A 10910-nucleotide genomic window follows, 5' to 3' on the forward strand; every position below is an offset into this window, starting at 1 on the left:
GGACCAAAAATATATTCAGGAACACAAGTCAAAAGTTTTAAAAGCGACCAAGCACCACACAGTAAGCAGCGATTTAAGAACTCAGCATGGTTACAGATGACAAAACACTCCAGGAAGAAATGGGATCCATCACAAAAACCAAAGATTAATTAAAGTGATAGAACAAATCTTCCAATATTCAACCTTTTTGAAGACAGGGATTTACCAACAGAGTAGAGATTAGCAAAGTGCGTTTAAGACAGAATCCAGGGGGGATGAGAAAGCAGGGCTGTGAAACTGGATTGCAGCCAGCAGAAAGAAACCAAACACAGTAAGAACCTGTGAACTACTGAAAAAGTTACTGGTTTAGTTAGGGATAGAAAGCATGAAAGCTAAGATCATGACAAACAGAGCAAATGTTTCTTTTAGGAAGTATTAATGCCAGCTAGATTTGGACTTCAGAAAAGATTTTAATAAGTGCTGTACAAAAGAGACACTACATCACAGGTAAGTACAGAACTGCCAGGAAGTTAAGACCAGGCTTGGATACTGAAAACCCAAGGCTAGATCCTGAGAAGTTGGACAACTGTGATTCGCACGAGCTGAGGATCTAGTCCCTAGTGTTCTTGTAAGCAGTTTGAAGTGGAAGTAGTCGAATGCCACAGGGATTAACAGCAGAGCCAATTTTGCCTTCTGGTTTAGTGAACTGACAACTAGGCATGCATTAGGGGACTTGTACAAAGCATAAAGGTGGGAAAGCAATAGCAGGAAGGCAAAATTCAGAGAAAAGTGGATGGAAAAGGAATATTACAGGTTAGTGACCTTCTGCAAGCCATTGTACAGCAAGTTTATGTAATGAGTCAAAAGAGCAAGTGTACAGCTCCAATAGCATTTTCCATGAAAGAATGCCAAGTAAGAAAAGCAGCAAGAGTAAAATGTTCCAGATGTATTTTCAATACTCCTTGTTATAAACTGAAGTTTGCCTAGCATTTTCCAAGGGTTTCATGAGGCCATGTATGGAGTGTATCAGCAGGTTTCATGATAGGATGTGACAAGATTACAGAAATGAAGGACAAAAACAAAATCAGAAACCAGAACAATGATTGGATTTGGGTACTTCATTAGCATTAAAAAGTTGGAGAAATGAAAAGATGGAGTATTGTGGGAACATAACCATGATGGAGCTTCCTGGGCTTTCAGCAATACAATGCCTTTTGTCTGTGCTTTACCCTACAACTTTGTGGGTAGGTTGGACGCCTTCTTTTTTTTTTCCCCTCTTTTTTAATATAACTTTAAGCAGAGGAGCCATCGATTTAGACCAGCCATGATTTATAACGCGTGTTACTCAGAGGTTGAAATATTTAGCTTAATCTTGCAAAGATGCAGATGATGCAGTAATTACTAAAAGATTTCAGAACTTCAGGCAAGTTTTACCCGTGTGCACTTATCTTGGTCTCCAATGCCGCCTCTATTTAAAGTAAGCTGTTCTACAGCCTTTACTGAATGGATGAATTTGTTTTCTAAGTACACAGAACGTATCTGTTGCAAGAGAATTAAGAATGCGTTATCAGGAGAAAAAACAAATATATTGAAACTTCGTTTACACTCCAATAAAGACAAAGCCCGTCCCTCCTCTGACTGTGGAACTGGCCTGTACCTCTGTGATAAATTATCACCTAGAAAGAAGAAATCTAAAGAGATATCGTTAATCACAATCAAACAATTCACAGAGAGAAGAGGAAAAAAGAACTTACTTAACATTACTGTACTTTACTATGAAACACTTAAATATGTCACTAAGGATGTATGTCTAAATTAAAAATAAAACTAAGACTTAACAGCTTAATAAATATGAAGTGAAGAATATCTCTCTTAATAATGAGTCAGAGGAGAAATGAAAGTTCAGATGGCAAACTATTCTCTAGCATGTTTAACATGCTACAAGGTGTTCAGTGCAACTATGCTTCATGAACTTTAATATTGCCTCTAATAATCAACAGAGATGATTGATGCAATGGAAGGTGGATGACATGAACACTTTCATATTTTGACCAAGGGCTACAGACATGCGTGTTTTTAATCTATTCAAAGTTAGAATCTATTCTGACTCCTTCAAATGTAACGTACCCTCAGGTACAAGGCCTATTGCCTATTCAAGCATACCCTCTCTCTCTCTCTCAAAGACAATTTCATTTAGTTTCAGAAAAATCAGGGTAGAAGGGGTGAATTTTAAAGTGAAGCCATTTAAACAAAACAAAACACAACATGGATGGGTTCCATTCCAATATCATGTTCAGAGATAAATCAGAACTGGAAGGAGGGAGTGAAAAGCTTCACAAAATAATGCAATTCTAGACTTCAACATACCTTCACGTGAAACAGAAAAAAACATCTCACGAAATTTTTTTTCCCCAATATCTGAAACCACACTTGGTTCAGGTATCAAATTTTGTTCAACTAAGAACCAGAACAAAATGAACGTGAAACACCTGACTTTAAAAGCAAAGACACCAAATGAAGCAGTGTATGAAAAGCCTATGCTTTTATGATATTTGTCCAGTGAAACAAATCTTTTCCTGAGGCAGTGTGGGGAGGGGGAGGAAATCTACCTTTTTTGATGGTGTAAAATAGTTTGCCATCTGACTATAGGAGAGGATGAAGAAATTTCAAGGACAAACTAGATCAGCCTTTACCTCGGGGCCTCTGTTTCTCTGCGTCATAGATCATTACAACTTCAGTGACCTGGAAGAGAGAAGGGAAATTCTAGTAACTATGCTACCATGGGAGTGTTACAAGCAGCAGTAAGAATAGGCTGGTTTCCAGCACCCAAACCACAAGGCACAATTAAAGGCTTGATGTAGACATCAATATTTGTCTGTCTCTATTGCAAAATGCAAATAAACTGCACTGAAGAGCAGCACTCCCAACTAAAGTCAAATTGATCTCATATGCTCCTAGGCAGCTAAAATATAATCAGACTTTTCAGTAAGAAGAGTGCAACGCACTGTATCCACTGAAAGGTTTGTTAACTGTCAAAGTTGCTGAGATGCAAACCATGCCAAAAGACTTGAAACAAGGAAATAATTAAATGTTCAACACTGCCTTCATCAGTTCTATTTCTTAACCAAGTACCTTTCCTTCCACATTTCTCCTGTCATCTTGAACAGATACAGCCTCAATTCCAAACATATTAGCTGGTAAGTACAGGACTGCTAAACTTTCTTAAGTTTAGCAGTCCTATGTTTACCAGCTAATATGTTTGGACGAAGGGTATTTGTACCAAAAAGCTTGCAAAGGAGAATTTTTCCAACAATTTGAGTTGGTCTAATAAAAGATGTCAGATTTACCCAAAGAACCTTGTCTGCCCATGTCCTTAGACCAACACGGCTACAACCTACACCCCTGAAACTTTCTTAACTCCACTTAATGCAACCTTAGACAGGCTTCTATATTACTGTGGAGTACAGTGTCAGTTGCAAATTGAGGTCTTTAGATTTTTCTAGTGATGTTTTAGAAAAGTTGTACCAATGGAGAGCCAATGGAAGCCATGTTTCAAATACGGCAGTGATCATTCCAACTGCTCTCCCCATTTGACATTCCATATTGTAGCGGTTTAGCTCAAATAAGTGAGGAAAGCAGGATTAGGATTTCCAGAAAAGCCTCCACATGTTTATCAGTTACAGGAAAATTAAATTAGCCTCCAAAGAGTTATGGGAAAGTTTGAATTGAGACTAAATTGTATAAATCCAATTCTTTTGTTTCATACTGTCATCCAGGTTCAAGCACAAGACTCAGCACAACCTTTTCTATTTGCTGCATCCATATCGAGTAGGCTAGAGTTTTCAGAGAATCTATAAAGTCTTTTAGTCCTGTACAACTAACCGTGCATATGCACGTGTTGGGTAGTTCTTTTCTACTCCTTTAAGTTTAATGTTTTAACATAAATTTCTTCTTCCCAAGGAATTTTTCAGGGTAAAAACTGATCGCACAAAGAACATGATATGCATAGACTGAACCCAGGGGCAACATTTATTTTCATACCAATTTTAAAGGCAACTGATTTGGATTACTTTAAAGATATCTTATATAAAAACAAAGGTAGTCAAAATAGTTTCTGCCCCTAGATTTGTACAACTGTGCCCTTGCTTAGAAAAAAACCCAAAAAAGCAGAACAAAAAACCCCATTCAGATTAACTTAGAACATCACAATCCAAATCACATTAAACAATTGGTAGTCATACAAATTCTGGTTCCAAATTATGTGGGAAATCCCAGTCACATTTCAGTTTACCACCGCAGACACTCACTCAAAGGATGTTACTGAACTCTGCTGATTGACGTGTGGCATCATTTAGGACTGTAAGGCCTCTTGGCAACATGTCAGACTTTTTGACATGTTTGTCCTGATGGCCTATTTGATACTGCTTTGGCTTGGTTTGAGTCATACTTGCTACAGTGTTCATATTAATTACCACACATCTCAGAATCAGAACCTTTTGTGTCTTTTTTCTTAGTTTGTATTTATGGGTACTGGCACCTGTAAGCCTGTGGGTGCTCTCAAACATTCTTCCCAGACAGAAGGAATCTATTTCTGTAAGTCCTTTAATTATTTAGCACAACCACCATTGTTTTAAGAATGCTACGAAGGGTCCCCAAATCCTGTATTAAAAACACTACTACTTACTTTTAAGGCACTTACACTTAATGGTTGTGGCCTCCTATATCTGATGGAACTTAACCCTGCATCTCTCAAGCCATCCAGAGGTCAGAACTGGAAAGCCACATGTCTGTGAGGAAGAGCCTTTAGAAATTATGCTCCACAACTGTGGAACACGCTCCCCGTTTTTGTTTGTAACACCCAGCCTGTTGCAGCTTTTCAAACTAAAGAAACATTTGTTAGCTGTTGCTGTTGATATTTTCAACGCAATTTAGTTCCATTGAAAGAAACTGATGAAAACCAGTCAAACACCTGAGAGAGATGCCAGGGATACTTTCTGCTGTTCACAGAACTCAAAAAAAAAAACCAAACAGGTGATCTAACTGCGGAGAGAATGACAAAAGCAATTTCAAGACACGGTAATTAATTAACATCTCCTGTGAGTCTCTTTGCTTTTACCATTGTTCTCACCAAGACTGACATCATTAATCTTGAGTTTAATTTAGACTTTCCAAAATATATTAGTTTACATTTAATACACAAACTCAGCTTTGAATAACGGTAGCAACAAGGAGAGGAGGAGAAAAATAAGTGGCAATAAAAGTAGGGACAAATATGAAACTACCAACAACAACAAAAATTGAATTGTGTCTCATTCTACAAGCAAATTTAGTAAAGTTTCAAGAAAGGCAATTATATCCAAGAAAAAGTACATGAGTAATAATCTAGTCTTTAGAAGTGAAATTCTGGAGGAAAAAGAAAGGACTCTTAAAATAGCAGCATGGAGCTAGTGCTGGATTTCCAAAACAGGGTCAAGATGCTGCAGCCTTCAGTAGACACTGTTCCTGATAGAGGATGGAGAGCTTTGAAGCAAATTCACTGAAACACTGTTCCAAAAATTAACAGATAACTTTCATACCCATTGTGAGGTATGCTCAGGTACCTCCTCAAAGGAGCGCACTAGTCATAATTATACACAAGTCATAATTAAACTCAAGAGGGTTTATTCCCTTGGAGGAGGGGAAAGAAGAAAGGAAAGCAGTAGGAATATTTAGACAAAGGAGACAGGAAATGTAGCAAAATAAGTTGTGCACATCAGGGCAAGAGACCTTATGACCAACGGCAAGAGAGGCTTCAAGAAAATAAGTGTTCACTACACTATACTACAAAATGCTGCAATACGTTACTATGGCAGTTTATCTAAATTAAAAATCAAATGACAGCTTAATGAAATCAGAGAGAAGGAGGGATGGGGGGGAATCATCTTGTAACCAGCCGATGTCTGCCATCATGATGAATGACTCACCACTCCGAATTTCTTGAAGTATTCCCTGAGCTCAGTCTCGCCACAGTTGTGAGGAATCCCACCAACAAAAATTTTATTTGATTTATTGTTATCGCTCCTGGATCCTTTCTGCTAAATCAAGGAGGATAAAATACTGTTAGAACTAGGAAAACATTATACAATAACTTTTCCTCTGCTGTTACATGAAAGATGGCTGCTCTAATCCATTTTGTACTTTAAGACTGCACAAAAAGGTATGCTCATATAGAAGTCCAGGTTTGGAAACTACCCATGCTGTTTCAAACAAAGGATGTAAATATTCTGAAGAACTGGAGGGCACTGTACTGAAACAATTCTTTTTTCATTTTCAAATTCAAATTAGCCAGCAGGACATGCTGGGCTGGGACCGTACCTGCGAACGATGCTATCATTTGCATTCTTGAAATGTGAAGTTAGCAATTAAAAGCACGATTTCTGAGGTTACAAAAACCCGACTGGTCAAACACTGAAACGAAGGTGCATGAACATCTGCAGTGGACCTGGCTGGTGCTGTACCTAGCTATCTATCGCAAGATAGGACTGCATCAAACCAATTAAAGTTATTTACACCCTACAACAGGTGCCAAGACCTGACAATTATTGACTCTGTACACAAATTAAAAAAAGACAAAGAAACCCCACATACACACAACCACAAGTCAGAATCCAGCTGAACTCAATTTGCTCAGTCTAAAGCTAAAGATATTATTCTATTAAATCAAGGACCCAAGTAAAATAGACTTTATCAGAATAACTATTCCATGGAATTTTACTTTACTGAGGAATTAGACCACATCTTTCTAAAGATACTGGTGACAAAAGAATTTAAACAAAATACATCACAAAGCTCCAATCAAATGGTTTCTACTTCTGTTTATTCAACAGCAGATAGGAAATTAGCAGAGAACTGTATGTCAAGTGACTTACAAGCCCACCATCCAGTTTTTTTTAAATAATTTTGGTACTGAGGAACCTAGATCACACTGAAAGTCAACTCAAAGTCAGGCTCTTCCAAGTCACCTTAACACATCTGAAAATGTTATACTTAATTCATCAAAGCGCATTCATTCCTGCATCCATTTTACATAGAAGTTTTACATCAACATTTAAGAACATGCAGCATGAACAAATCTGTTTCCTCTGAACTTAGCACCTTTTATTCTTAGAACCAGCTGAAAAGAAACAATATGACCACTATATTACTTTTATATCCATACTGTAATTTTTATAAACATGAACCAAAAAATCTATTATATTTTCAAGTAGATATAGCTTAACTATCATACAATTTAATTTTAGGAACTACAGTTCCTTAGAAATGGTTCAATGCATACCTTAAGTGCAAGGTCAAAAAGGGGCTATCAGCTGAATTGAAAGAGGCAAAAAGATGGTGCCTAAATAATTTTGTTACAGCTGCAAAGATTTTACCCTAGTTTTCCACCGTGAACACTGTATTTTGTATTTCACTGGTGACACTTCTCAAAGGAAAAAAAAAGAAGCTAAACCAGCTAGCAAGTCCAGAATTATGGAAACTATTAAGGATGTTCTTACAGGACCTCAAATGGAGAGTTCACTCACCTTTCAAAATCCATTCCTTGACATAATGACCATGCACTTGCCAGAAACCACCAAGTCTACTAAGCTCTCCTTAACAGGAAAGGTGCTGCTTTATAAACATGGATATTACAAAACTTCACCAAATTTAGGGGCATTATGAAAATGCTGAAGCATTTAAATGGTACTTTGACTTTGTTGCACGTCTATAGAAACAGATGATAACTCCGCTAAATTGGCCAATGTAGCCGGCAGTGTGCAAGCTGCCCAACCAAGGTTTTAACTGCATGAGATCCAAAAGGATACTTTGCCGGTTAAAGATAGACTTCCAGGAGATGGAGTGGTATTAAAATTAAACCCAGGGAAGTAGATACGGTTTAGAAAGAGAAATATGTTATGAAAAGCAAAAACTTTTAAAAGCAAATAACAATCCAGGTCTCTCCTCAGAAAGGTATTTCTTCTAAGCTTCTTCATTTAAGAAACACGTATTCAAACAAAATATCTGGTAAAAAACACCCAGGGATTCAAAAGCACAAGCAAACTTAAAATTAATATTGTCCTCCCCACCACATGCAAATGTCCTGTTGAGTTGACTGTATCCCTGAAAGTCTTCAGTTCTTCAACTACTGATTTACAACAGCAAGAGAACCAATACCAATGCAGTCTCATTTGAAATTTCACAAATCATCCAATATAGCCTCTCATTTGTTTGTTTGGCCTTGTAGATGGGGTCTTCATTATCAATATACCTCCCTGCTCAATTTTGTTAGGCTCCTGTTAAACGTATTTATTTACTTCCATACTGTAGCTTGTCATATACCTAGCAGCAGTCAATTTGTACACCACAATGTTAGTTATAACCACAGGGATCTTTATTTAAAGGAATTACAATCAACAGCTGCAACCTTGGGCAAAAAGATACTTCCTTGCCCAAACTGAAGTTTGGAAGAAATGAAACTCTTTTACTTGATCAGGGTATAAACATAGCCATTTTTCATCGATAAGCCATCTGGAAAGCAGGCTGAAAGCCAAATGCCTGACTTATTTTAAGTCAGCATTTCTAATTTTTTTATTCAATTCTAAACAGGGTAAAACTTCAGAATTAGGCAGCATGAATAGAAACTGGAAAAGATAGCGACCATGTGTGGCCTCTAAGCTAGAGAAAGATGAGGAGGCAGAGTCTGCTGGTCAAGATATGGTTCAGAAAGTAACCTTTTATCAATACACTTCAAAGGACATCTCCTTACCCATCCCTCCTTCGGCCGTGTTCTCTCTGGTTGCATTCCTCGAGGTGTACATGGCTTTGGATCAATCTGTAAGATGTCCCAAACTGGTCAGTCAGAGCATACAGAATATTCTGCTCCAAAAATGCATTCAAAGCAGCTACAGGTATCACTGTTCTTTAACGGATTGCTTTGAATGAAAGTTACCCAAAAATATTAAATTATTTGTCACTGAATTAAACAAAGCTTGAATCATTCATAGGCCAACAGCCACCAGGTTTAAAAAAGAAAAGATTAAGATACATCTTTAAAAGTAATTAAAAATTATATGCAATAAAAAAAACAACCAACAACTTACATTTCGGCCATCTAAAGTATGAGGTCTGCTGGCCAGCACTGTTCCCACACAGTTGGGATCTTTAAATTTGACAAATCCAAATCCTCGAGACTGGTTTGTTGTTTTATCTTTCATTATTACACAGTCTACAACTTCTCCATATTGGGAAAAGTAGCTACGGAGAGTTTCTGTTAAAAAATATGGTATTAAACAGAACCAGTTACTGTAACTTCATAAAATTAACATAATAGTCATCTTCTCAAATATTAACTTCCTTAAACCTAATCAGCAATACTTATATTTCCCTCCTGCCCGCCAAGAAAATAGATCAGCCATGCACTGGAAAACATTTTCTTCTTTTACTTTCACAGATGGAAGAAATCAGTGTGGTAAATTCTCAAAGCAAGGACCCATATTTTCCTTTTCAACACTTACACTTGAAAATCAACGTTCTGAATATGAAACAATCTAGCCTGGCCTTGCCCAGGAAATAAGAAGATAAAATGGCATGAAGGCCATTAGGAGTCAAGGGGTCAAATACATATTGAGGTTCTTTTATAAAAGCATTACTGTCATTCGTTAAAAAACAGCAAGATTGAGGATCAGGACTAAAAACTCCTCTGGCGTCTGCTCTGGGTACCCCTATATTATTTACATTTAGTGATCTAAGGAAGTATTAACAACGTTTCACCCTTTTGCAGAGTTTTGGTAAACTGAGAACATATAGCTTACCTTGTGTTGTACTCCAGTCTAGGCCACCCACAAACAACTTTCTGCAATTCAAACAACACACTGCAGTTAAAGTCTGCTGCATTAAATCAATGCCATTTTAAGTATACAAAAAAATACCCACAACCTGCTGGTGCTCTTGTCCAGCTAATGAAGTACCACAGCCTTTTTGGAAAAGGAGGCCTCGCTCACTGGAGCTGCATTTCTCCTTTTAGGCTTTCAATTTTGTTTGGAAACTTGTGAAAACAATTCAACCACACTACAGCATCAGTTCTTCCAAATCACAATGAGGCAGAGAATGGCATGTTTACACCAAGAATATTTTACACATTGAAATAGCAGATATGAAATATGCCAAAGCAGAAGTTAGCCCTTTATAGTTTTATTTCTGGACAGTAAGAAAAGAATAGCTCTCTAACTACATTAAAATACTCAGAAGAGAAAAAGAATCATGTTAGCAACATATACCTTTCTCTCTCTGTCCTTAAGGGTACAATGTGGTTGTTAATAAACTCCACAGTCCAGGGAGTATCACAAGGGCCACTAGAGCAATTAACATGTTTTCCAAGAAAACAAAAGTTTATTTACAAAATGCCAGTTCACTAAGCCAAAAAAACCATTTCATTTGAAGCATCCCGGTGTCAGCAAGCTTTCACTGAATCCAAGGCAGGGTTTCAAGAGAATTTCATCAGATCAACCCTGGGGGAGGAAAGCAGAGACATTGGAAGCCCCCGAGAGCTGTAAAACCGAAAACTCTTCAATCTCACTGCTGCAAAAATGTCCATTTAACTGAGCAGCTTCTGATCAAGGAGGCTTCCAGTTCACAGAAGTTCAGGGCTGGAAGGGACCGCACGAGGTCATCGGATCTAGCCCCCGCAATGAAAAATTTTGGGTTTGGTCCAACGGAACAAAAAAATGCTAACAAGCTAGAAACCCTGGTTTTCAGTCATCCATGTAAAATCTCAAACTGTATAGAAAACTTCTGTCTCGTGCTGACAGGTTGGGATGTCAAGGCATCTTCAACAGGAAAAGAGAATAATTTATTAAAATTATTCTTCTATGTAGTCCACAGAGTGCTTTGTTTAACCATAATTGAGACTGGTTTTA

At 37.5% G+C, this 10910-nt stretch overlaps 1 protein-coding gene across 16 annotated transcripts in view; it reads right to left on the reverse strand.

Moving 5' to 3' along the window:
• The window catches only part of DAZAP1 (DAZ associated protein 1), a 24351-nt gene extending 14392 nt beyond the window's left edge, over positions 1 to 9959 (reverse strand). For 8 of the 16 annotated variants that reach the window (XR_003092546.1, XR_003092547.1, XR_003092548.1 and 5 more), the window contains exons 1-5: positions 9807 to 9959; positions 9096 to 9262; positions 8762 to 8827; positions 5943 to 6053; positions 2673 to 2721 (exon numbers count right to left, since the gene is read on the reverse strand). Coding sequence is in view for 13 of the 16 variants with exons in the window: in XM_014528021.2 (XP_014383507.2) it covers positions 2673 to 2721; positions 5943 to 6053; positions 8762 to 8827; positions 9096 to 9262; positions 9807 to 9888 (475 nt within the window). In the remaining 3 variants the exon portion in view is untranslated. Of the gene's footprint in view, positions 1 to 2672; positions 2722 to 5942; positions 6054 to 8761; positions 8828 to 9095; positions 9263 to 9806 lie in introns of those variants that run through there. The other 8 variants (XM_014528022.2, XM_025196394.1, XM_025196397.1 and 5 more) reach the window with 7 other exon arrangements.
• Positions 9960 to 10910: the final 951 nt, after the last annotated feature.

This window comes from Alligator sinensis, unplaced genomic scaffold, assembly GCF_000455745.1.
Source record: "Alligator sinensis unplaced genomic scaffold, ASM45574v1 scaffold1295_1, whole genome shotgun sequence".
Classification (NCBI taxonomy): domain Eukaryota; kingdom Metazoa; phylum Chordata; order Crocodylia; family Alligatoridae; genus Alligator; species Alligator sinensis.